The following is a 27,710-nucleotide window of genomic DNA, read 5'->3' on the forward strand; positions in this document are numbered from 1 at the left end:
ATCCACCAGGTCATGGATATAGTGGTAGAACAAGGTGGGAGCATAGACCAGCAATGCACTGGCTAGCAGCGAAATTGCCAGTCATTGAGTATTGGTGCAAGATGTGGCTGATTGGTCAGCAGCTGAGGACATTAACATGAAGATGATGTGAAGTTGGCAATGGATCTGATTGATTTTAAGGTGTTTATGCGCTTTCTAAAGCACCTGAGGGATGAAATGCCACCTTGGACAACTTGGGAGGGGTAATACATGAATGACAACGATGTCAGAGCAAAGCTCATGTGATTAAGTAAAATATTAATGCAGATATCTTGTCCGCTCGACTGTCAATTATACCTAGAAAACTAGGATGCAAATGTCAATATGTGTATTGTGGAGAAGAGATGCAAACTTGAAGACATTTTCCCGTTATAATTTGATGCTTATGCTGAAAAGATTATAGTAAAAAAAAGCAAAAATAGCATTGGCAAACCCAAAAGGCCTCACCATTGTGACCTATTGGCTTCGCCAATGGTTTGAGACACGCTGGCCACAGGAAAAGAAAAAAAAAACACATCTTTGGCACGGCTAACTGCCCGCATCATGTTATTGCTTTGAGCACCACACATGCGTGTGCCTACAAACTGACATGGATGCTTTTTTTTTTTAAGTCTCATGAAACAGCACATGCACTTGTGCTTGCGAGACATTTTGTTAGTTTACAGTGGGCTTAGACCCTGCACATTGCTTACCAATATAGTCATTCTCATTTACTTGAGTCTGATTTGTTACTTTGTTTTTTCTTCACATCCTCTTCTTGTGTTTAACCTTCTCATGGAGCATGGCAAAAGTTCTTGTATCCTTCCACTGCTTGCGTTTTGGGAGCTACTTTTTTTCTTTTTTGTTGAAGCACTCCATGACTGCGTGTGTTTGAGAGCTGGCTTCCTCATGTGCCTCTTTCTCCCCATGGATATCTGTTCTGTTGCTTACCTCCTCACGCTGTCCGTGCTATTGCGTGCCCTCACGCACTGACCTTTTATTGCTTGCCTCCACCTGCTGTCTGTGTTCAAGCTTTCTCCCTTCCACTGTCTGTGCTCTTGCTTGCCCCCTCCCACTGTCTGTATTCTTGCTTGGCCCAATAACTGCCTCTTCTTGCTTCCTCTCTATCTTTACTCTCACTGTTCATGTTGACCCCTCACATAAAATAAGTGCTATGACGTGTCACATCACTTACCCTCCCAGCCTCCCTCCCTCCTTCCACCAGTAAACAAAGCGCATTATGACATGGCCAGCGCTGGCCGCAGCATAGCGCACTCTTGTTTTATTTCACCCTTGCTGCATGGCAGCCATGCTGCTGTACAGTACGGCTAAGTACATTGACGAAAGCAATAGCTCTCGTATATAAGATCTATTTGGTTTGCCAAAGCTTTTGTAAGCCATGGTGTACAGCAGCCACGCTGCCGGTGTACAACATGCTAAATATAGACGAACCATTTTCTTCTTTTTAGTTCCAATTCTGAGTTGGATCGATAACCAAAAGAAACTAAAGCTTCCAAAAGCTTTTTTGTTTTTTAATTTCGGGCTGGCGGGAATGTGGTGGAACAACATGGGGGACGATGGGATGAATGGAAAATCAACATGGGGGTGAACAGCGAAGCAACACCGACAGGTCGTGGGGGAAATACTGTAGTAAACGGTCGGGATGCAAAAGCAGTAGGTGATGAGGGCTGGAGGGGACACTAGAGCAATAGGTTGGGAAGGGGAAAGCACAAAGTGGTGAGGAAAAGCAACACGGAGGGCACTGGTTGGTGGAAGCAATAGGGAGAAGCACACGGATGAGTGCAAGTTGCAGATGGGCGCAAAGAGGAGTCAAGCAACGGAGAACTATACAGAGTGCTGGTAGAGAGACATACGTGAGGGAGACATCTTGAAAACACACAAACTCTAATGCAGTACTTCACACGTAAGAAAAAAGTAGTGCTTAAAAAGCAATCAGCAATGCCAGTCAGCCTAAGAGACTGTAAAATTCCTTGTTGATGATTTCACCCTAAATTGATAAAAACCTAAGTGTAATCAGGCACATTAAATCCAGAACCAAATTAACTTAAGACAGCCAAAAAACTAGCTGGAGCCATTTTGCCCATTGACAATGGTGATGACACTTACTGTAACACAATATTCCTCTCTACCACCAGATTTAGCTGAAGTTACATCACCTCTCCTCTGTACTGTGAGAGCTTCAATGGCTGCCTTTGGAGGACAGAATTAAATTCAGAATCACCAGTATTACATTTACATAGCTTAAACAACAATCTGCCTATATTCACACTACTTTATAAATATATGGATTTGAACAAAATCTTGGGTGTAAGGATTTCTTATAGCTAGAAAGTCAGAACAACATATAAAATGCATCCGTTCATTTTCTGGTCCACCCACTCCACGTGGAACTCACGCCTATAAGACTATCAAAGCCTAAAAGACCTCTTACATTCCTGAAAAAATAAAACCATTTGAGTAGAAATCCATTACTGTAATATCGTCCCTTCATGTTCCTTTTAATTGTCTCTCTTGCTGTCTCCCGCGTCATTCTCTTGCCCTTGTTCTCTGCAGCTTCCTGAACCTTATTTCTCTGTATCAGCATTCTATGAGAAATAATTCCTTTGTTTTCTTCTTTATCCATTCCCTTCCCCCTCCTCTTCACATCTCAATCCTTCGAATGTAGTATACCCCCCTTCTTTTACCTTGCTTAATTTTTTTGATCAAATAGTTCTCATTTTAGACTTCTTTATCTTGATGTTTCATGATAACCAGGTTTTATTGTAAAGAGTCTTTGGTCTTTACATTTTTCCTATGCAGAACACAGTTAAACCTTTCCAAGTTAGGGCCTAGCGTTACATACACTGCAAAATAATGTATAATACATAATTGTGCTTCAGTAGTACCATTCACTAAAGATTTAAAGGCTTCACTTTGAAGCCCATTTTTCTGATTTGCCAATATCCTTTCCTTTGGCATCTCCCCCTCATCCTTTTCCTAATAATCTAATCCCATTTCGCCCCTTTTTAGAGCTTTCATATTAGTTACAAAACAACGCATGTTTCGGGGTTTTATTTTAGGACGATCTTAGTTGAGATATTGAGTAGTCGCCACATAAGCTCCATTGTTTCTAAAGCTAATGTCAAAAACTCTAATCTCATTTCAAGGTGTCCTAGATTTGTTTTTCTTTCCATTTTGCCGTTCTGATAGCTTAACCCTGTGTTTAACTGTTGCTTTACAGTTTGCCATTAATTGATGCAACTAATTCCTTTCTTTTGTGGTGCTAATATTATTTTCAACTCAAATGTTTATTTAATAATTAATTGAATCACTACAGTCACATTGAGAAAAAGTGAAATATAGTTAAAATAGAATAAGATATGCAAATATTTAGGTATTGGCAGTTGTGTGTGCAACACTTAATAATGTAAAATTCAATGCCAGTATTGTAAAATCTTCCTTAACCCTTTGAGTTCGGGTGTCGGCCAATGGCCGACACCTGCACTACCTCCCTAGTGTGTCTGTCTGCCATTGGCTGAAACTGGGGAGGCATATAAAGGCCTCTCTGTTTCAGAGACCCAGAAGGAGTCCTTTACAATAGTTTGAACTCTGGCTACTTGGAAACAGCTTGCAGAGCAGCCGGAGTCTTCTTTTAGCGATTAGTGGAATGACTATTAGTGCTCAGGGCACATTACACTAAAGTGAAAGTAGAACGAGCCGTGCTCGAGGGCATATCTCAGCACCCCAGCACTGATTGGAGTGAGAGAGGTATTGTGAGAAAGGGGAGAATCTCCTGTTGATGACAGTGACCTTCTATTTCTGTTCATTGTAGTCCGGTTCTTTTCTCCAAACTTGTCTGACTAGTTGCTTTGGTAAAGACAGTGCTTGAAACATTTGTTATCAATTTTGCATTCATATCCTTGTGCCGTGCTTCCTAAACCACAACCTCTGTTTGAGCTCAGGTGAGACTGGGCTCCTGATCAGCCCTGTCACTGACAAAAGCCCCTTTTTGGGATATGCCGGCAGCAAGGAGCTTTCGCAAAAGAAGATCCTGAAAGATGTGTTCCGCGACGGAGACAAGTATTTTAACACTGGTGACTTGATGATGCAAGACGAAAATGACTTTGTCTACTTTAAAGACAGGACTGGGGACACTTACAGGTATTGCTTGGATTGACATTTATTCTCTCTTTCTCATTCTCTCTATTTGTTTTGTCAGTAGTCACAAAAACAAGAGTGATTGAAATACTGTGTTTTAGGATACAGCTTCTGTATCCTTGTTTACTATACAGTACTAAAAATTACATAACTGAGTGATGGGGTGTGGGTGCATACTGCAGAAACATTTTCCATTTTTAGATGTATTAAAAACCTATATTGAGCACTCATTTAACTCTCAATTTTACCATAAATTTCTAAGAGACACCTAGATATACAATGTACTTGTGTCTGGTCACATGCCTCTACCAAATGTCAGTGCCTCAACTTCTTAACAAAACCTTTAACTTCCCTTGTTGATTAATTGAATGTTTCCGTATTTTCTTGGTTGATGTACACCATCAACAAAAGTTAGCATAGTGGGAGAACTTTATTGAACCATCTACTTTCTTGAGTATACTTGGACATGTACTTCCATCTCTGACTTGCAAGGGCAGCGTAGAATTCCAGTGAAAAACATTCCTTTACTGTGTATAATTGTGTGCCTTTTCTGTCGTTCGACTTATTGTATTTGTGGGTTTTTTCGGAGGTGGAAAGGTGAGAATGTCGCAACAACTGAAGTTGCAGAGCTTGTAGGCGTACTGGATTTCTTCGAAGAGGTCAATGTCTTTGGTGTCACTGTGCCAGGTAAAATATGGTTCCATTCTCCGCTCAGTTGTCTAAGAAAGTTTCCCATATGATGATGCTTCCAAAATATCTTGTAATTAGAGATCTTGGAATAATTTTGTATTAATCAGAATATAGTAACAACGGGATGTTTGATTAACGTGAAACATTGGGCTGACATTAACTATATCAAATGCAACCATCTACTCCTCTCCTTACATGCACTCCACTTAGCTGGCCACTTCTCTTTGCTTATACTTTCATTTGTGACGTAATTTATCAAAATGCTATAGATTTTCTACATTTTGCTTTTTCTTTTCTAGAAGATATTCATTAATGTTGATAAACACTGAAGAGTCGCTCCTCCAAATTGGATCCTGGGGCCCTTTTATTAAAAAAGTAGCTCTAAATACATTTCTCTAGATTCTTTTTTTATATAAATAAAATATAGTTTTGGTAGCCTATCGGCAAGTTATATTCATTGTTTTTTTATTTTAATAGACGATTATGAAGGGGAAAGGTCACCAAACGTAAACAAGTTGCCACAAAAAAAACATTTTCACAAGTGTTTCTTAAACAAAATATTAGAACAGGGAAACTGAAGGTAGGTAGGCCACACTGATCCTGCTCCTTAAAGTAAGTACATGATTCAAGCATTCCATCATGCTCTATCAGTGGTGGTTAACTAATTTTTAAATGCTTAGGATTCTGGAAACAACTAAGTAGTTTTCATATAATGTTAATGAAGGTTCTGCCAAAAAAGCACAGAAAGCAAGCAATTCAAATACCTCTCGTATGTCTAAGCTTACCTGTAAAAACGATTCCTCTCCAACTAGGTAATGAAGGGAAAACTGGTATGGCTGCTGTAGTGCTCCGACATGAGCACGAATTTGATGGAGCAAGACTTTACCAACACGTGGTGGAGTTCTTGCCATCTTATGCTCGACCACGGTTCATCAGAATCCAGGTGAGTATAGAGCGGACACCTTTTCTTTCGCCATCTGTTTGCCTCCATTTATTGAACAGGCCACCTTTTTTTCGTGAGTGCAGCCAGTTCCCATTGATGAGATCTGTGGATCCTGCACTTTCAATTGTAGCGTCAAAGCAGACTTTGTTGACCTTCTTTGAAAGTAGTTAGACATGTAGGTTTTGTTTGTGTGTGCATGATGTTATGCATGTTACACGTCTTGCCTGGAGAAGTATCCATCCGCTGGAATGGACTCTCAATTATTTCCTTTGTTTTTTAATTAGTAAACATTTCATAATTTGTTACGGCTTATTAGAATGCCCTGGTATTTTGGTTCAGTGATAGCGCGTGGAAAATACCAATAGCGCAGGGTGTGGGATTGCTTCTGGCCGTTCTGAGCTAGGGAGAATATAATAAGGGAGCGGTTCCCAAACCTTTTGGACCCGCAGCTCCCTTGACCCATTGGCCATTGCCTGTGGCTCCCCACTGTTACTTTTTTTGGAGGGTGGAGGGGATGTAAGCCATGCCTTGGGAGTACTTGCATTTTTCTCCCTGTAAATAATTGGGATGTAGCTCATGAAGGTATTATAATCATATACGCAGTGTGTTTCATATTACCAAGGCGGCTCCTCTAATAAAATATTCCTAGTTACACTTCTTTGCCGATGCCTTTTTGAGTACCCTCTCAAACTTTTTTTATCCCACTTACAGTGCTAGATAGCACCCCTATGCATGTAGGCCCCATTGCAAAGTGTTGCTGCACTTGAAGAATGTTTGCATGCACTTCCATTTCTACTCATGTCATAAGTGCCAATACACCTGTCTCAGCAGGGTGACTCGCTATTTTTTAGACCACGTACAGCTTTATTTTTGCTGTCTCCTCCCTATAATCACCTCCAAATCAATGCAGGTAAAATACGTTTGTCAGATTTTGTAATTTTTTTTAAAGTCCCTCTTTCTTGCTTCCCAAATGTTGGCATTATGCAGTATATGGTGTTTTACTTCCCTGTGCTCAAGGAGAGAGCAGACCTGTCTGGAAATGTGTGTGTATTGAAATAAATGAGTAATGGAAGTACCTATGATTCAAGTACAAATGTCAATACGTAATACTTAGCGTGTTTAATAGACAGGACAACTGTACTTTCCTGATAACTTGCATTGGTGTAAAATGCATTTGGAAAAAAACAAAACTATTAACGAGTAACAAAATAAATCCGGCATCACCCGCTTACTTTGGGAGTGTTGAAATGTGGGGATCCAGTGAAATATGCAGGTCCTCTCCCTCGACATGGCATCAATTAAGCACCACGTTTACAGCTTTAGGCATGTCACTTACAAATCATCGACATCATGTGTTTAAGTCTAATTAGTTTAACGGAAGCCAACAACCCCTTCAACATTAAATGCATTAAAGTGCTTGGTGCGCAGCTCCCCTGGCTAGGTTTGACTACTCCCCAGGGAGCCACGGCGCACAGTTTGGGAACCATTGTAATAAGGCATAACATAGACATCTGCCACCTGATTACTGCATTTATAGCTGTTCACTCTGTATACCTTACAGTACCATGAAGATATGCTTGCATCATGCACAGCACCATGCTCACGGTGTCTCATATCCTCTTACCCTTGCCAGTTTTCTAGCTCTTACCTCTGGGCTCTTTCCGCTCCTCAGCCTGTAGCTGTCCCGCAACCTAGTGACTGAGCCAAAAACTGCATCGTTATCTTGGTAACACAGAACTTTGTAGGCTGAGTGGCTCTTCACAGCATATTTCATGCCAGCTGTTGGTGTGTGGGCTCACCACCGCCAAGTGCTTTCAGCTTATTAACCCGTTCAAACACCAAGGAGTAAATATGTTACTAAACATTAAATGCAGTCTTACAATATCATTTGTTCTTTATATTACCAATGCCTTGCATTCATCTGCTGCTCCCTGTAACCAGGACCCTTCTCTGTAAGTATCCGGTTAATGTAACAGAACTTTGTAGTGAAGGACAAAGTGGTTTGCTGGGGGACAGTTTTACCATTGGCTAGCATGTTATTTTGGCACAAAGAGTTTTTTAGGAAACGTGTAGTTGTTTGTGGGGAGTCTGGTCCTACCCACCAAGGGGTGGTGCTCCCATGCTTGGGAATAAAATAACGAACACATGGATACAAACCTACTGTGGTGAGTGCCTTTTTATACATTGCTTCTATACGTACATTGTCTTCTGTGCCGTTTGCTCTTTTCACTACACATGTTGAAAGCCACCCACAAGCCTTTGTTGTGTTATTTTTCTTTTTTTTGCCTGAGTTGGCCAGTACTGGAGTGAACATCAGTATGTTGAGGCTGTCTGGAGACCCACACACTTCAGATTTCTAAATGTGTACTTTCTGTTTACAGTAGCAGCAGGGCAATTACCTGTCAGTTCTACCTGCAGCTTACAATGACTTCCCTCTTCCCCGTTACAGAAAGATGACATACATGGCGACTAGCCATGCACTGTTGAGTCAGGTAGAAGTCAGGCCTCACACAGCCATATAAAATCATAGATTCCTAGTTCATTTAACCTCAAGCGCAATGATGTTTACTTTCTAAAAGAGAAGAGAGAGAAACAAGCATTTGCAATGCAGTAGGTCTCGCATTAGGAAAGTTAGAGCTATTGGTCTTGTAAATGACACATTTTTTATTTATGTGTTGGTTTTGAAAATAGCAAAATTAATAGCTTTGTCATTTACAATGCCAATACTTTTATCTTTTGCAAATGTGACACCTATAGCATTTGTAATGCAACATGTTTTGTATTTACGTGACTTAGATGTATTGATATTACAAATAACAGTGGCTACATTTTTAAAATAATTAATACTTAAATAAAAGTTATTGTAATTTATAATGGCAATAGCTTAAACTTTTGTAAATAACTTTTGTGAAGATTATGTTCAGTGTATTTTATTGTGACGAAAATCCAAGAACAGAAGTGAAATATTAACATCTTTTTGTGACATTTGTAATAAAGCTTGAAACATTGTGAGAACATATTTGAACCAGTTGTTGTTGAATGGGTGCACAGATTGATACTGTGGTGGCGCTGAGTGATGTTGTGGCGACGAGTGATGCTGTGGCGATCGGTGATGCTGTGGTAGCGCATAGTGATGTTGTGGTGCCCCTGAGTGATGCTGATGTGCCCCTGAGTGATGCTGTGGTGCCCCGTAGTGGTGCCATAGATAGAGTGAGGGCGATAGATAGATAGAGTGAGGGCGAGAGATAGAGTGAGGGCGAGAGATAGAGTGAGGGCGAGAGATAGATGTGTGTGGTTGTGGGTGTGGTTGTGTGAGGTTGTATGTGTATTCAATCACAAAAGAGGGGAGAGGGTCAAATTAGTTTAAACTCTACCACTCCAGACCCCCAATGACCTCAATTATACACACCAGAGGGGTGAATAGAGTGAGTAACATAAGAATACACGTGCATGTATACACAACAAAAATAGAGAGGGCCCCAATAGGGCAAATCACTCTATTTGAAAAAACTGCCCTCACTCACATACCAAGGTATGTGACATGCTTCATCATCGGGCCTGCTTACAATACGCCCTGGTGTACCCCACACAGGGCGGAGCATAAGGGAGGGGGAAAAAATAATAAATTTCACTTAACAAGACATATAGTCGAGACAAATAGACATAGACAACACTGAACACATAAGTTGGTGAAAGTCGTGCAAACACCAAGTGATCTCAACCGAGGAGTGCGACAAAAAGGTGCAGTATAAGGAGTGATTAAAACTGATTAAAGGTGTCAACCAAAAACAACCTTTATTAAACTTTTCTTGACACCCCTACCAGGGTTAAAAAATAGATGAAAAAGGATGGGAATAAGCCTCTGAGCAATAATTAGGAATCTCAAGGCATCTCTCCTACCACTGTCAGAGTCAACATGTTTCGACCGCTCTGTGTGTGCCTGTAAGGTCACTCCGGTCTTCTTCAGGACCGTCGCATTCGGTATCATAGGTTGTATGTGTGGCTGGCTGTGTGTGGTTGTGGGTATGTGTGGTTGGGTGTATTGTTGTGGTCGGGTGTGTGGTTGTGGTTGTGTGTGTGTGTGGTTGTGGTTGTGTGTGTGTGGTTGTGTGTGAGATTGTGTGTGTGGTTGTGTATGTGTGTGGTTGTGTGTGTATGTGTGTGAGATTGTGTGTGGTTGTATGTGTGTGGTTGTATGTGCGGTTACAGAAGGATGTACGTGGAAGAGAGCAGCAGATCAGCACAGCAGAAGAGAACAGGGAGTTAGAGGAGGAGGCGGTGGAAGGGAACAGTAGATCAGCACGGGAGAAGAGAACAGGGAGTTGGAGAAGGGGGCGGGTGGAAGAGAGCAGCAGATCAGCATGGGAGAACAGAACAGGGAGTTAAAGAAGGAGGCGGGTGGAAGAGAGCAGCAGATCAGCACAGGAGAAGAGAATAGAACAGGGAGTTAGAGAAGGAGGTGAGGTGGACGAGAGCAGCAGATCAGCACAGGAGAAGAGAATAGAACAGGGAGTTAGAGAAGGAGGTGAGGTGGAAGAGAGCAGCAGATTAGCACAGGAGAAGAGAACAGGGAGTTAAAGAAGGAGGCGGGTGAAAGAGAACAGCAGATCAGCAGAGGAGAAGAGAACAGGGAGTTAGAGAAGGAGTTGGTTGGAAGAGAGGGAGGGCGATAGATAGAGGGAGGGCGATAGATAGAGGGAGGGCGATAGAGGGAGGGAGGGCGATAGATAGAGGGAGGGCGATAGATAGAGGGAGGGCGATAGATAGAGGGAGGGCGATAGATAGAGGGAGGGCGATAGATAGAGGGAGGGCGATAGATGGAGGGCGATAGATAGAGGGAGGGCGATAGATGGATAGAGGGAGGGCGATAGATGGATAGAGGGAGGGCGATAGATAGAGGAAGGGCGATAGATAGAGGGAGGGCGATAGATAGATTAAGGGCGATAGATAGAGGGAGGGGGATAGATAGGTAGAGGGAGGGGGATAGATAGAGGGAGGGGGATAGATAGATAGAGTGAGTGAGGGCGATAGTGAGTGAGGGCGGTAGAGTGAGGGCGGTAGAGTGGTAGAGTGAGGGTGGTAGAGTGAGGGTGGTAGAGTGAGGGCGGTAGAGTGAGGGCGGTAGAGTGAGGGCGGTAGAGTGAGGGCGGTAGAGTGGGGGCGGTAGAGTGGGGGCGGTAGAGTGGGGGCGGTAGAGTGGGGGCGGTAGAGTGGGGGCGGTAGAGTGGTAGAGTGGTGAGGGTGTGTGATAGTGGTGAGGGTGTGTGATAGTGGTGAGGGTGTGTGAGAGTGGTGAGGGTGTGTGAGAGTGGTGAGGGTGTGTGAGAGTGGTGAGGGTGTGTGAGAGTGGTGAGGGTGTGTGAGAGGGTGTGGGGGTGTGTGAGGGTGTGTGGGGGAGGGTGAGGGTGAGGGGGTGTGTGAGGGGGTGTGAGGGGGTGTAAGAGGGTGAGGGTGTGTGTGAGGTGAGGGGGTGTAAGAGGGTGAGGGGGGTGTGAGGGTGAGGGTGTGAGGGAGGGTGAGGGGATGTGAGGGAATGTCGGGGTGAGGGTGTGTGCAAGGGTGAGTGTGTGTGATGGTGAAAGGGTGGGTGAGGTTGAGAGGGTGGGTGAGGGGGTGTAAGGGTGAGGGGGTGTGAGGGGGTGACAGGGTGAGGGTGTGAGTGAGGATTGGGGGTGTGAGGGTGAGGGTGTGTGACAGTGAGGGAGGGTGAGGGTGAGTGGGTGTGTGAGGGTGAGTGGGTGTGTGAGGGTGAGTGGGCGTGAGGGTGAGTGGGCGTGAGGGTGAGTGGGCGTGAGGGGGTGTGAGGGTGAGGGGGCGTGGGGGTGAGGGGGTGTGAGGGAGGGAGAGTGAGTGGATGTGAGGGTGAGGGTGTGTGAGGATGAGGGTGTGTGAGGGTGAGGGTGTGTGAGGGTGAGGATGAGGGGGTGTGGGGGTGAGGATGACAGGGGTGAGGATGAGGGGGTGTGAGGGTGAGGATGACAGGGGTGAGGGTGAGGGGGTGTGAGGGTGAGGGGGTGTGAGGGTGTGTGAGGGTGTGAGAGGGTGTGTGAGGGTGTGAGAGGGTGTGTGAGGGTGGGTAAGGGTGAGAGGGTGGGTAAGGGTGAGAGGGTGGGTAAGGGTGAGAGGGTGGGTTAGGGTGAGAGCGTGAGAGGGTGTGAGGGTGAGGGGGGTGTAAGGGAGGGTGAGGGGATGGGAGTGTGAGGGGATGTGAGGGTGTGTGAGGGTGAGAGGGTAAGTGAGGGTGGGTGAGGGTGTGTGAGGGTGAGAGGGTAAGTGAGGGTGTGTGAGGGTGAGAGGGTGAGTGTGAGGGTGTATGTGAGGGTGAGAGGGTAAGTGAGGGTGAGCGGGAGAGAGTGAGCTAAGGGGCGGAAGAAACGTCTGCAGGGGAACAGAGACAGAAGAGCGATGCACAGAGACAAAGGGGATGAGAGGAATGGGCGAACGGGGGAGACACAATTGAAAGCTAAATGCAGTTCTGCTGTCATTTACCTTGGAGCATTAGATTGGCACAATAACCAAAACTGTCTTGGTTTCCTCTGCGTTGCCTAAATACATTTTGTACTGGGGCTTTTATCACTTAGAGAAGTGAGTAGAGCTGTTGTACACATGGCATGACTGTGAGCATATAAGGCCACCTATGAGACTTTGTGAATTCAACTAAATACATCTGTCCCTTGGTGGCGTTGTTTCATGGCGTGTATTAAAAATTCCCATTGCCATCCCACCAGCAAATTCTGCAGCCATCAGCCTCCTCCATTATTCGTTTTAGAAACTAGGCCAAAAGTGAGCATAGGTTAATTAAAGTTTAAAAAGCTGTCCTGTGATACCAGATTGCAAACACCACCAATAACTCCAGGGGTTAATTGTAGAATAAAGCCAGCTCGCCTCACTAAAGTCTCTAACATGTCCACTTCGGAACCAGAAGACCAGAATTTTAAAAGCCAGCATACCCTAGTGAGCAACTAACTTTAACTTTTAGTACCACACCCCATTACTTGCCAAAATTGGGAGTAACTAAATATGTTTTTGTTTGTATTTGTGCAACTGTGTAAAGCTTGTTTATTCAGTTGCTACTCTTTACTTTGTCATGATTGTTTGACATCAAATTGATAGGCTTCAGTCAAATTTAAGTAATGTTAGGTTAAACGTGCTTCCCGGCGGGGCAAGGAGAGTTAAGTGGAAAGGTAAAACGAGGGCAAAACCTTTGTTGCCAGGTACAAATTGAAAACTTATCTTTCACTAGCGCAATATTCTATGTAACCACAAGATGGCAGAAATACTTTATTTCTGCGTGATGCCTATACAAACAGTACGAGTTAAGCAAAAAAATATGTTATCTCAATCAGCAGGGATTCTGTTTGAAAATATTTTATAATCATAGACGCTGCTGCTTTTTCATTGTAGCACACAGGTGTTAACATTGTTGGAAGCGGAAAAGGTCGACAATCAAAGGAGGGTAACGTACTAATATTTTGAGACAGTGACATGAGACAAGGGAGACGGAAAGAGGGAGGAAGAAGCAAGGGAGACGGAAAGTGGAGGAAGAAGCAAGGGAGACGGGGAGAGGAAGGAAGAAGAGGGAACGTGGAGGGAAAGTGAAAAAAAGAGAAAGTGAACAAGCATTATCGGAAAAGCCAGCGCCGAAGGAGTAAGGCGGACTACTGCTGCAGGGGCGGTGTGCGCTCTGAGGGAGGCGAGGCGCTTCAACAAAACCATATGGGGTGCAGCAGGGGGCGGAGCGGATCGCTTTGAAGTAGCTCACGGCCTGGCGGCCGTGAAAGTGAGAGCAATTAGGGGGGGGGAGAAGTGAGGCCAGCGCGCACTGCGCACGATGGGAAAGCCTGTGGGAGGGAGGCTGATTGCTTAGATGTGGAGAGCATCAGGAAAGCTAAACCAGCAGGTGGATGGGAGCGCGTTCACGAGACCACATGCACTTGTGGAAATCCGCCGGCTGGTTTAGCTTTCCTGATGCAACACTAAAATTCTCCCCTATCAATTCCTGTGGAATGGGATAGGCTCGACCTAAAAAAGAGAGAGAAGAGATAAAATGACAGTTCTGTAGCATATGGTGTATGACAAGGTGAATATGTAATGAAAAGTGAATATGCAGTATTCTGAGTTTTTATTCTCGCTGTTTTTATGCTTTAGTGCTGCCTTAAAATGTCACTTTCTTATTATTTGATTTGATTAAGTGGTACCTCAGGATGCAGAGGCTGCTATAAACGGTCAATAAAGAGTTTGTTTTTGGGGCTGTAAAGAGCCACTTGAACTAAGTTGTTGAAACCTTAAACTTGTCTGTCCTTTGGCTTGAGGTAAACTTTGTGAGAAAATGTGTTATCAATTTATGATTAAGGCTACCAGTTTTCAATTGTTATTGATTTTTTTAGAGAGAAATACAAACCGAAAACGATCTGTTTTCTTGTCTATATTTATTTAAAAATTTGAATAAAAACTGACATTTACACCAGTATTTTATCTTTTATAAATTCGTAAGCTTGAATCATTCCCGTCTCAGAAATGGGAGTCCCACTGTACCTTAGAAAAGCAATGCAATGATAGGTGTAGACTAGAAAAGCCCTAGGCCCTTCAACTATGTAACATATCATGGTGCTTTTTTTTTTTTAAAAAGAGGCCAAACTTTGGTTTCAAAGAATCAGGTTGCACCACCCTTTGGAACACTCCTGTGAGATTTCCAGTTCCTCAGATGTTTCCACCCCACACCGTGTAAGGGAGTCTCCACTGAGCTCTGCTCAGTTCTACTAGTTCCAGACTTGTTCTAAAAAGAATTTCAAAGCTATATCTCTTCAGATATATACATATATATTCATACTCCTGTATATCTGTGTTTCATTCTACAAATCTGACTTCCACATGTCAGAAAAGTAAAGAAGAGCCTAATCCATGCATGTTGTACTTGTGGTAAGAAGATGTTTTATTTTGATGACCCTCATCAAGACTGCATCTGCTGCCTTTGCCCATCCCATGAGGCCACTAATGCAAAGTATGTCATACATTCTATGCTAGAACATTGAAGGGAAGCAATTGATCTGGCTCCAAATACTTAAGACCAGAAAGGAGCCTGTGTTAGACGAAGACAGTGAGGGTTCTTAATCTTCCTTTAAAAGGTTAGAAAAAAGAGAGAGGGTTTCACAGAGAACGCAGTCCATCCAGGTCTTCTCTTGAAGGTGAGGGTTTTTTCAAGGCAAAAGGGGAAGCAAGAATCCTTTCCTCAAAAGACCTTCAAAAAACAAGGTGTAAGTCTTCTACACCTTTGCCTCAGGTTAGTCACTCACTCTGTCTATGGAAAGATCGTCGACTAGCTACTCAGTCGATGTGAAAATTGTCGTCTGCGCCGTCGATGACAAAGACATTCACCACAGCATCTATGACCTCCACTACTAGTACCATCTATGTGCTGTGAAAAACAGTGTCTTTCTCTACGACCACCACCTCGTCGACAAGTCATACCCCTAGACCGTTGACGCTGAAGGTAACTTTAACCTTGATGACAACACCGGCACTCCCGTCGACTACAACAACGACAAAACCAGCTTCAGCGTTGTTGTCACTCAAACCAACGTCCACAACACCATCCTCATCGACGACCCCGTCGACAAGAAAAAATTCTCTAGAAAAATTGCAAAAGCAGGAGAAATCAAAACAGCTTACCCCTGCTGATACTCCACCAAGCAAGGTGTCACCATTGCTGCCTACCCATCTGTTAGCCGAAGATGAATCAGATGACGACGGTCCCTTTGGGGTTGCATGCAGCCCATCTGAGTTGCATGTCAAATGTCAAGAGGATGAGTAAGACAAGGGTGAATATTACGAACAAGGGTACTACGCCCCTCCAAACCGATTCCACCAGCTATATGAGGAAGAAATGGTGTCTTCCTTCATCATTAGTGTTTAACCTACAGTTCATGTTAACTGATTACCAAAGGCGTTTTCACCAACACCACCTACCACTAGAGACACTTACCTACCGGCAAAGTCTCCATCTGTGCAGCCGTCGACTCCACAAGCTCCAGGACCATTGCTGCTGCCTTCATCGTCACAGCACACTCGGCAGACAGCTCTCCCCCAAGATCCTACATCTTTTGATGATGACAGAAAAGAGGGCGAGCTCCGTGACACTCACACAGAAAGTAATGAGTATCTGTTGCCAACATCATCATCTCCAACACCACCTCCTGTAGATTCTCCTCCCGAAGACATAGGGGGATTCCATAACCTTCTCAAAAGAGCAGCAAACATTTTCAAATTACCCATGCCCACGAAGCAGACTGACTGCTTTCTTTATGATTTTAAAGACCCTTTCGAAAAAGCCAGCCACACTTGCTGCAGTTCTACTGCGCCTAGATAACAAGTACAAGGCCTCGGAGGATGCTCCGGCATGTCTCACTGGACACCCTAAACCAGATATGGTGATCGCACAGGCAGCCCAGCGCCGTTCTAAAAAACCTTCAGCACCATTTCAGCACCTTCAGACAAAGAGTGTAGGTGCCTTGATAATATTGGCAATCGTTTTTCTTCCATGTCAGCTCTTACAGTAAGGGCAGCAAATTGTTTAGCTGTTATCGGATGATACGACCACCAGATGTGATCCGAAATCTCTCCGTACTTTGATAGGTTTCCTGAAGATGTTAAAGCAGAGGTCAAGAAGGTCTTGCAAGAGGGTGAGCGTACATCATCTGAGGTTTTTGATTGTGCCTTGGACATACTGGGTGGATGCGCTGGTCCATTCAGCCGAAGAGCTAGGTCTTGAGGGTCATCCTGAAGGTGTTCAGAGAGGGGGCGCGTCTGATGTCTGCCGGTAGCTCGTTCCATGTCTTGGCTGCAATGTGGGAGAATGATATTTCGCCTGCTCTGGTTCTGTGGATGCCCAGGGTTTCTGCCAGTGCGAGGTTGGCAGATCGGAGGTTTCTTTTCGGTACGTGGAAATGTATCCTGTCGTTGAGGTACTTGGGTCCGTTGTTGTGTAGGCATTTGTAGGGTGAGTGAGGATTTTGAATGTGACTCCGTTCCCGACGGGGAGCCAGTGGAGTCTCCGCAGGTGTTGGCTGATGTATTCGTCCCGGGGGATGCCGAGGACAAGTCTTGCCGTGGTGTTCTGTATTATCATTATCTGGAGTTTGCAGAGTAGGGACTTGTGGATGCCGGCGTAGAGAGCGTTTCCATAGTCTAGCCTGCTGGTGATGAGTGCGTGGGTGACTGTCTTCCTTGACTCAGGGGGGATCCATTTAAAGGTCTTGTGAATGATGCAGAGGGTATTAAAGCAGCTGGAGGTGACGGCGTTGACCTGTTGATTCACAGCGAGTGATGAATGGAGTACGATGCTGAGATTTTTGGCGTGGTCTGAGGGGGAGGGCGGGCTTCCGAGGACGGTGGGCCACCAGGTGTTGTCCCAAGCTGAGGGAGTGGTTTCAAGGACGAGGACTTCTGTCTTCTCGGCGTTGAGTTTAAGGCAGCTGTTGATCATCCAGTCTGCAACGTCTTACATCCCTTGCTTGCAGCGCACATAGACCTTACACTGCCGCACACAGAGGAACAAAATTAGAGGGAACATTGCATGTGACACACACTCCTCACCTAGGAAGCTTACCTTCTCTCTCAGTGGGTGGTTTCCTTACACTCGTGTTTTTATAAAATCTGAGGGACTGGGGCTTCTCACAGGAGTGTTCCAAAGGGTGGTGCAACCCAATGGGTTGAAACATACGTTTAGTCTCATATTAAAAATAATGACCATGGTACGTTACAAAACTGTAGGGCCTAGGGCAGTTCTAGTTTACACCTATCATTGCATTGCTTTTCTAAGGTACCATGGGACTCCCATCTCAAAGAAGGGGAAAGATTCAAGCATGTAAATCTATGAAAGATTCCACAACTGGAGAATTACAGTTACAGGTAAGTAACTTATTTTCTTACGTTGGTTGTGAGTGATTCTTAATGTTGTCAGTCTTGTCTGACAGGCCTACAGTTGTGTGGATTGGCAAGAAAGTAAAAAAAATAAATGTCCTAAATCAGCTTAGACAGCTGTAGATATGCACAATGTTTATACTAAAATGTGCATTTTGCATATACGTCAAATGGTTTATCATTCACAGGTTTTCATAGCATTGGTACCTGCCATATATTCTAGCCTGAAGGTACATTTGTTGGTTAAATAAATGTGGTACTATTCTAGTTTCAGCTTAATTTTTTAACAAAAGCTAAAATACCTATGGATAAACACAGATAAATGTAGACAAAACAAATATGGAGAAATATTGACGAACATTTAAAAAAAAAAAAGAAAAAAATACCATGAAACTGGGATCCCGCTTTATGGTTTTCCGGGGGATTGCACGCTGCTTGGCTTCCAGTGGTTACATGTGTAGCCTATCTGCCATTGGGTATGCAGTTGCATTGATGAAAAGCTTATTGTGTCCTGTCTTTGATTTAGGATTCTTTGGAAATGACTGCAACCTTCAAACTGCAAAAAGTTTCCCTGATGCAGGAAAGTTTCAACCCTACCGTGATTCAGGAGCCGCTGTACTTCCTGGATGACTCCTGCAAAGCATATGTACCCCTGAGCAAGGCCGTCTATGAGAGGATCATGGCTGGGGATATCCGCCTCTGAACGGATTGTTATCCAATTGGAACTGGACCGATGCAGAACTGTGACCGGAGTAATATCCAGCTGAGACCACGACATCCGGCTATAACTGGAGCCCATTTATAGATTGCTATAGACTTTTCTTTTAGCAAGATTTTGATACACATTGAGAGAAATTTGTGGGAGTGTTTGAAACACTGTGATTTCATAAGTAGGAAGATGATGGACAATTATTCTGATCCAGCAACCACATGTTTCTTCGTATTTTTCCAGCAGAAACATTGCCTTTGGGACTTGCATGCTGGAACAGAAATTATATTTTTTCTAACAAACAATTCATCTTTATAGAGATTTTTAGAACTTTGAGATGAAAAGTATTTTCATGTATTCAAACAACTTTCTAAGGGGTGTGAAAGAGCATGTAATATTGAGAAGCACACATCATGAAGCATTTGCACTAGATGTGTAATTTTTCTTGCACTCTGTAGTCCACTTGTAGACACAGCATTGTTGTGTCCTTCCCTTCGCCGCTATTTAGCAGAGACTCAATATGTTTCTCTATCATGTCATGTAAAATCCCCATGATAATCCTATCTGTTTGTAGAAAAGACAACGGAGAGTGAATCCCTGGCAGAGTCCAGCACATGATGGTGAAGCTACTTCTTGGACTCTAAGCTTGAGTCCAAGGAAACCAGATTATGAACTCTGTGGATACAAAGCATTACATAACATCAGAGTATGTAAGAGGCGTCATAGTCTGCCATCTCAAACGAAACCTACCAGAGGATGCCGAGAAGGATGCTGCCATTAGAGCCTCCTGATTTCAGACTAGGCAGAATTGCTCCTTTGGGATGTGTGCATGACACCCATATCCGTAATAGGAGATTAAACAGAAAGGTGGCTCAAGCTGTGGAGAGACAGAACAGGATTTTGTAGCAAGAGTCCAAATTAACTAGCGACAGGACTATGTCATGAGCATTGAAGAACGATGAAATTAGCGAGTAGAAATTACACAGAAATGTGGCAATATTGTGGATTACTGGCGTCCGTATATGTGGAGTACACTGAACTGTGAGTAGAAATTCCCTGTAAACAAGCTGCTTCAAGCCTATTGGAGACCCCGGAAGGGAGTGAGTGGAGATTTTACAAAGCCAGTCTCCGAGCCAGTTGGGAAATGTGAAGCCTGTACATGTCGACTGCCCCAACTATGCTTTGAGTGCGGTGCTCTGAAGCCGTTTTAGTCTGTTGAATGTAGGGAGCAGGGATTACACTAGACCGGGGTCCTACAACCTTTTCTTTAATCGAGCTACTCATGTTTAATGGAAATCATTCCGAGCTACTAATATTATTGGTATTGTAATACTGACCACCCCAAACAAGATTAGTGTCTGCTCCATGCAAGAATACCAGAAGTAATCCTCTCACTGCATCAGGCAAGTTGCCAGCAGTAATGTAAAAAGGCTTTTTCAATTTGGAATGCCCCTACTTGGGTAATTCATGACAGCAAAGCTACCATGCCTCTGGCACCAAGATTTGTCACTCAAACATCAGCTTTAAATATAATTTGGAAATCCATCTTTCTACAAACATCGGCTTGTGAGTTCAAAAGATGCACACACTTTCATCTCAAATGTACAAATTTGGGATAAAAATATTAATTGAACCGAACAAAAGCTGCTAATTTAGTAGACCAGGCTGTACACTGGAGACCTACTGCCAGGTAGGTGGACAGCTACCAGTGGCTCCTGAACTACTTGTTGGAGAATCCTGCACTCTGAGCCTATAGGAGAAGACAGAAGTACTCAAGAGCACCTACACGACTCAGCTAAATAAATGACTGATAGCGGGTGGTTGAGTGGGTATTTATATGAACTTGTTGTGCGTAGACGAGAGGCAGCTGATCGTTTAGATAACACTCCAGGGGATGCTTCTGTAAATATAGGTTACATAGAAGGATGTAGCCTAGCAACTAAGTGGTATTGTATAGATCCATGAGTGCTTGGTTACAATTAGGTGTCCAAATTTGGTTAAATTCTTTGATCTTGAACAAATCACTTTTCCTCCCTGCACCGTAGTCTCCATATCTTCCAAAATGAGAAGCGCTTAGAAATGAGTTAAATTGCAATAATCTGCTGCCTAATTACAGGGTGGTTATGCTTGATCTAAAATTGGCTAATGCAGACTGCAAGAGACTGATTGGTGTAAAGTGGAAGCACCTGTCTGTAAAGAAATGTGATGCCTTTTAACCAGTATACGCTCTTATAAGTTTATCATTGCGTGTGAACAGAAATCTCAGTTTTGCATGGTCAATTTTGTATATTTGAAGTCAGCCTCAGAAACGTTGAATGTTGTTACTGTAGCTTTTAGTTAGTATATGGCTTTCTTGCTTTCATGCAGCCTGCGGTATTAACAGGGTATGCGGTGTACTATCAATTCCGCCATTCATTTTCCAATTTCCTCTCACCACACATAATTCTTACAGTCTTCTGATGGAAATAGCTGAGCTTTTGTTAGTGAAGGGCAAGAAATGCTGTTGAATCCCTCAAAAGCTTCCCGGTATGTTTTCTCTTCACCTAGACTTAGGAAATTTCTGAATATCCGAACTTCATCAGCCAGTTTAACACATCTGAAAATTAAGAGCATACAATTCTTTCTGTGCCATCTGCTCAATCCAAACTTGCCACAGAAATGGATTCTGTCCAGATTCATAACCTTACATAAATTCTCCATCAACTGGCTAGGCAATTAATGTCTTTTTTAAAACGCAATCACTTTTATCGCTACGATTTCTTTCTTAATCATTGAGTCTTCTTCAATATTCATAAAGACTGAATATTTCCAGCTGTGTGTGAGAACCATTAATACATTTTCAGAAACCATATCATTTTACAATGATACACAGCTGTAAGTCTATCTGAAAGGCTACGTTGTATTTGTGTTTTGTGCTTTTTTAAACGTTTACAGCTCAATATTAAAAAGCTCCAAAAAATAAACAGTGCCACACACTTCTGCATGGGCTCAAGAGGCAAAGTTATTCACTGACAATCAGACAATGGCTTGTCTTTCTAAAGAAGTAAAGGACCAAGACTTGATATTTTTAAAAACAAAACATTTTTGTTGTAACACATAGTCACCAAACCAACGTTTAAATATATTCACATGGTCTCTTCATGCAAACTTAGCGTACAAAATCTCTCACTAAAAATGTTTAAAATCTACGACAGCACAACATTTTAAATAGGTCTAAAAGCATAGCTTGCATCAAACCGCTAAGCCTCATTTTCTTAGTCTTTTTAAAAGAGAAAAGTAAAAGGAAAGCAGTTCCAGTGGTTTTGTAATCTTTGGTAAACCTGAACAGTAACTTTAAGTGGTTCTTGGAGCTCAGAGTCTCAAATTGCGGCACAGTGGCAGTTGGCCCCTCGGTTCATTTGATGAGATTAGTCAATTTTTCACAGCAGTCCTTTTTTTCTGGAGCATTTTTCTACTTTCACAATAATATTTACATAGTCTTATGTTTTCAAGCCTATTTTTTGATTGGTAAGTGTTGAAAATGATACTGCTTTGTCCCTCGTCTTTGTTTTGCCTTTTGTCTTACAGAAATCTGCCTACAGTGGTGGCGAATGTAGTCATATTTTCACCTAGGCGGGTTTTAGTGTGAGATGCTTTTTCCAGTTTTGAGGAAAGATTTTTCCTCTTTGGGACTGCCACTAGAAGGGGAAATGCATTGATAGCTATTGCTGTTTTAGTGACTCAATCATGGTTCGAAAACAGTGCTTTCCCTATTGTGACAGCACAATGTTTCTGACCCCACCACAGTCCTTTTTAATCCTCTTCAATCAGAGGTCTGCCCGCCACTTTTTACTCGAGGCCTGATCTTGAGAGAGGGACTTGGAATTGATGGAGAAGACTCATGATGTTGATAGAAACTCCTCAACCTACTCTTAATGCCTACTAAACCAAATTGACCGGTCCAGAGCAGAAGAATTGCTAAAGAAAACAGGCAGCCAATGCTAAGGTTATATCGAACCGTTGACATCAAAACACTACACGTACCTTTGAGTTCTGAGGAGTAATATGTGGATTGTGAATTTTACTGAGACAGAGCAACCTCGAAGCCTATTAGTAGCTAATGCCCATTATCCTTCACTATTAAGCTTCTAGTCGGAGCAATAAGGTGACCAATATTTCTGCTGATAAAATAATGTATTCCTCCAACTCTTAGGAGCACTAATGGCTGAAGTTATTTTCAAGAGATCTCCTACAGTCTCTGAGCTCATGATTGTTTATTACGTCCCCATGATTGTTTAATGTGTCCAGCATGGAAAGGTTGGTAGGAGACTATGATGGCAAGTGTATTTGGCTATATACCTGTGTCCTAAGTCGAGCTTTATATCCACAAAGGGTTCCTATATCTGTGCAACACATTACTATGTTAATGACCACCTTCAGTGTAATTTTGCATATCACCCAAGTGAAAACCATAATTTAGCCCAATTCTAAGTGACAATTTCAAGTCCTCAATGCATGGTTTGTTTTGAGGATTTCTTCAATCTATGGACACACACTCTCACAGGGATGTGCACTCACTTATGGTGTCATTTTGGTAAAATCTTGATTAAGCTTTCATTGTTTTTTTAAATGAACGGTGACAAAGGAGCGGAACCGACTATTCTATGCTGTTTCAACAGGTGTATACTTGGACAGCATTTCATATTCTTACAGTGGAAAGCTGGTATGCCTTCCAGCAAGATTCCTTGAGTGCTGGGGCTGAGAGTCTTCACTTAAGAGCTTCACACACAAAACAGAGAGAATTGTTTTCAAAAGTTTGATCCAATTTCATTTTTTCTTCCGTTTTTAGTTCTAGTCGATATTTATACTGCTCATGTCATGAATAAACAGAAGGGTGTATCCAATGTTTACGGGGTTTATTGAGACACCTTCTAGAAAGGAGCATGTCACTAGAAACTTATAACCTCTACATCTAGATATTGTATTAGTATAAAAAGTTATATTAAGTTATCATGTTCTTCTGAGGAAGAGGTCACAGTGTCTCAAAAGTGAATGAGATGTAATGACTTCAAAGGACGTGGATTAGTTTAGTATTTGAAAATGATATTTTCTGTATTGAAGCACAATTGCAGTATTTTTGGCCCTCTCAATCATGGTTTTGAGGCCTACAATTTCAGTTGCTTACTTGGTTCAAAACACCTTATAAAAGTCAAGACTCTTTTGTTTTGCCTAAAGTGAATCTAGAACTAATGAAGTGAATCATTTGTTCATCATGCAGCTTCTTCCTCTCGTCTTCCTATTCCAAGACCTATTCAATTTTATCAGGTTCATCAGTATCTTTCAGTGCATTGTGCTCAGTCATCATAAGGTCTTATTGTTACCAGTCATCAAGTGTCTAAAACACATCCCAGATATATTATGTTGAGTCCTAATGAGTCTTTAAATAGAAAAGAATAACTATTACAAGCTAAAGTCCAACAAAGACAACTACGTAGTTGTTTTCCTCACTTATGTATTTTCAGTGAGATTTCAAGAATTTAAGCATTGGGGTGTTAAAATCACTGAAAAAAAGATTTTTTTTCCCCATCTGTAAATCGAACATATTTTCCAAATGTGTGAATTATGTCTTACTTTGAACACATACATGTCACACTTTGATTGTCTAAGAAGACAATTCTACTTATTAACTAAGAATGCTGACATGAATACAGTTGCTAAACGTCTTGGATATCAATAAATTCCTTCTTTCTAACGTTTGTAATCAATCAGCACTGATTTTGTCTTCTTCCCCTTCATGGTTCAGATATAAGACTGTGCTGGCATTGCTTCTTTCGAAAAATGTATCATTTATATCCTTGATACACCTATACTTGAGTAACCTTGCTAATTCCAGTGTTCTACTCTAGGAGACTGTATCCCAGTTGGAACCGTTTTTCATTGTTTTCCTCTAGTAGAGAGGCAAAGGAAATAACTATTAGTTGAATTGCTACACTGTGTTCTTTTTAGACACCACCTTAAGTTTGCTATGTGTATATAGATTTATATATACACACACACACATATATTTAGATAGGTGTGTGTGTGTGTGTGTGTGTATATATTTATATTTAGGTTTTTTTAAAGACAAAAAGGTAAACTTTGCTGTTATGCAGATATTATGGTTCCAAAATAATTATAAAGAGTTTATTCTCTTTTTCAAATACCAGTTCCAGTTCCCGGATCCAGCCTATAGACGTAGTGTTGAAATTAATGAAGACCTGCTTCAGGGAGCATTGGTGTCACAGACATGTACGTTTCTGCCGACATAAACAAAATCAGTTGGAACCCCAAACCAATAGATATACAGATTTTAGTGACGCATATCATTTATATAGAGTGTAGGTCTCTTCAATTTGAAAATTATCAGCGCTCCTGATTAGATAGTAAGAAAGGTTATAAGCCATAAACACATTGTCTGCAGTTAGAATTACTGACAATGGAAACGGAATTTGTTTGGGAAAAAACAGTTAACATATCTGTGCCTTGTTTATAGGCATCCGAACCATCATTACATACTCTTCTTCTTATAGCCTTGAAGGCCACTGCTGAGGTCTAAACCGGTTGTTAAAGGCCCTAACCTTGAGTTATAGGCCTGAGCTGCAGGCGAGAGCCAGTAATGCCAGAGCGGGCCTTTAACAGCTGGTATAGTTTGAGGCAGAAGGTCTATAAGTTCAGAAGAACATTCCACCCACTGAGGGTAGAAGATTCCAAATGAAAAAGGGAGAAACAAAGACAAACATTGTAATTAGCCCGTAGACACTTCATTGTCTTTAGTGGAGCTTCCAACATCCCAGTGTTTTAATGCAAGCATATTACAACATTCTACATTCTCCAGACGAGTAGCATTCTTCTACCTTAAGCAGATTGCCCACAACTGTGGAATTTACTACAGATATAGCAACTTAGGGGGCACCCTCAAGTAGAATGTAACACTCAACAGATTGTTAACACATGTATTTAACTAATTCAGCATAAATATAATCAAATTAAATAAGCATGTGCTGGTATTAACAGTCAGCAAGATAATAATAAAAAGAGAAGTTAGTCGCACAAGGAGATCCACCATGAATTAAGTCTTTCTAAAGATTTGGAATGGGATGGGTGCCTTATATATATCAAGGACTTCTCTCATGTCCCCTGCGTAACCGGAAGGGAAGTGAACATGCTTTTCCTAGCGGTACCTTTTTTTCGAAAGTAACTTCAGCTCCGGGCAGTTCGACTTTGGAAAATATCATACTGTCCAAGCTGAGTTACTGTCTTTCCCTGTACAAACTCACACAAAAATAACTTTGTCCATATTCCTCTCTCCCAATGCATTGAGATTGTTGTGGGTAAACTAGCTAAGCTACTCTGCTTCTAAGGAATTGCGGGCACCCTTGGCACCACCTTTAAACATCTTCTTCCAGCCATTTATGTTTGATGCGCAATACTCTATTGCTTTCTCCTTCTGAGCCATCATTTCCAATAGGTATACCTTTTAAGAAAAAAGGGAGTTCTCGTAATATTGTTTTTCTCTCTTAAGCTAATAAAAATTCAGAATATATAAATTCATGCCTGCGCAAACTCGTCCGGTTTTGCTAATGGAAAGCTTCACAATGATAACGTAAGGGTCAATGGCTGCAGCTCTTCAGCAAGATCAGATGTCCGCTTAGCCATATTTTCCAACATTTAAGACCCCAAGCTGTTCATTTCATCCCAATCACCTTTTTTTGTTCAACCGCCTCCCCTGCAGGGCAATAAGGGGAGACTGTTTTAGATCATAGGTCCCTGTAAGTATTTGCTGGTGTCTCTTTCTACTGTTTCTTGAATTTTCATTAGCCTAAGCAACTTGGAAAATAGAAAACGCACAAGCACCGCCCCATCAATAATCCTGACTTTGGAGTTCTGCCTACAGAAAAAAAAACTTTGAAGGAGTTCCCTGCATTGAAGACGTTGGGGAATCCATGTGATAGTGAGGCATGTATACAGATTTGATGGTAGAGTTGTGTAAAAAATTAAAGAAATTGAGAGATTTTAGAATTGTTTAAAAAACATTTTTTAATAGAACATGCATCTAATGTCAATCCGAACAGCATTTACGTGTGTGTATAGTATTCCATTGATCTATTTGTAAGCATCTTTTTTCTAGAAAATAAAGAAAGTGTTTCTCTGTTTTTTGTTGTATGTTTTAATGTGCTTTATCCATTACAGGGCTGTTTGATTGGTGTTTGTATTATGGCACAATCTGCGGGTGGTGGTTGCACATCTATGCTAGATACAGGATGTCTCTTGGATTCATGGGTTTGGAACAATTCTGTCCTGCAAGACTAAAACCCAGTTCACTTTTAAAAGTACAATCCAGTAAACGATGACCCCCATTCCATACACCTGTAGTAAAAAGAGCAAAGTCCCTTTAAACTTCATGAAACATTTTTCTCTGGAGAGCTCCAGAAGGGTCAAGTCCCCAAAAGCAGTACTTCTTTTTCCACTTTGCTAATGGTATCTTTGAATGCTATTTTGAACTTTCATTATTTTATAAACCGATCAACTATATCATTTTATTGTTTTTGGTGTATTTTCCATATACATAGCTTTATCTTTCACTTCAGTTGCATAGAAGAATTCTTATTGTCTCATTGTTTCCAGGTATTTTTCCATTTCATCTGTGGCCACAAAACCACCTTGTGTGTGTGTTGACATTGTAGAAGGTTGATACCCGGGTTCATCGAAGATTGCCATTTAAAGGTGTTTGAAAAACCCCATCTGAAGACTCCTGAATCAGCAAAGGCAGAGTGTGCACTAGACAGGAACCCCCTCAGGTGTCAGGCAAGTTCTCCATGACCTATGTGACTCGAAGGCAATTAAACTATCTTTTTATGTGTATTGGCTCAATACTTAGAAACACAGGAAACAGGCAGTACTAGAAGCTCACCAAATTGCCAATTAAATCCTCTTTAGGCTTTGACTTTCAGGTGGTACTGAAGTTGAACTGTAAAGGCTTATTTGTGGAGTGGGTTACAGTGTCTGGTGCAGGTACCGCTTGCATCACTTACACTAAATACAACTAAGCAGTATTATTTTTTTTTTTAAAGATATAAAGATTTTGTTGTTAAGATAATATGCTCACTGTCCTTAATACGGTTTATGGCATTAACATTTCTCATAGGTAACTTACTCTGTATGTTTTCTGCGTCTTAATCATGCAAACAATGATTAAGTGATATAGAAATAGTTCTGAACTACGCTTTTCCCCATTGTACATTTTCTACTGTTCTG

General features: G+C 42.1%; 1 protein-coding gene across 1 annotated transcript in view; it reads left to right on the plus strand.

Annotated features, from left to right (window-relative positions):
- The window catches only part of SLC27A3 (solute carrier family 27 member 3), a 262,972-nt gene extending 236,364 nt beyond the window's left edge, over window positions 1-26,608 (plus strand). The window contains exons 7-10 of the mRNA XM_078669844.1: window positions 3,981-4,179; window positions 4,766-4,863; window positions 5,679-5,809; window positions 18,255-26,608. Coding sequence (XP_078525970.1) covers window positions 3,981-4,179; window positions 4,766-4,863; window positions 5,679-5,809; window positions 18,255-18,431 — 605 coding nt within the window. The 3' untranslated portion in view covers window positions 18,432-26,608. The remainder of the gene's footprint in view (window positions 1-3,980; window positions 4,180-4,765; window positions 4,864-5,678; window positions 5,810-18,254) is intronic.
- Window positions 26,609-27,710: the final 1,102 nt, after the last annotated feature.

Source organism: Lissotriton helveticus, chromosome 12 (genome assembly GCF_964261635.1).
Source record: "Lissotriton helveticus chromosome 12, aLisHel1.1, whole genome shotgun sequence".
NCBI lineage: Eukaryota > Metazoa > Chordata > Amphibia > Caudata > Salamandridae > Lissotriton > Lissotriton helveticus.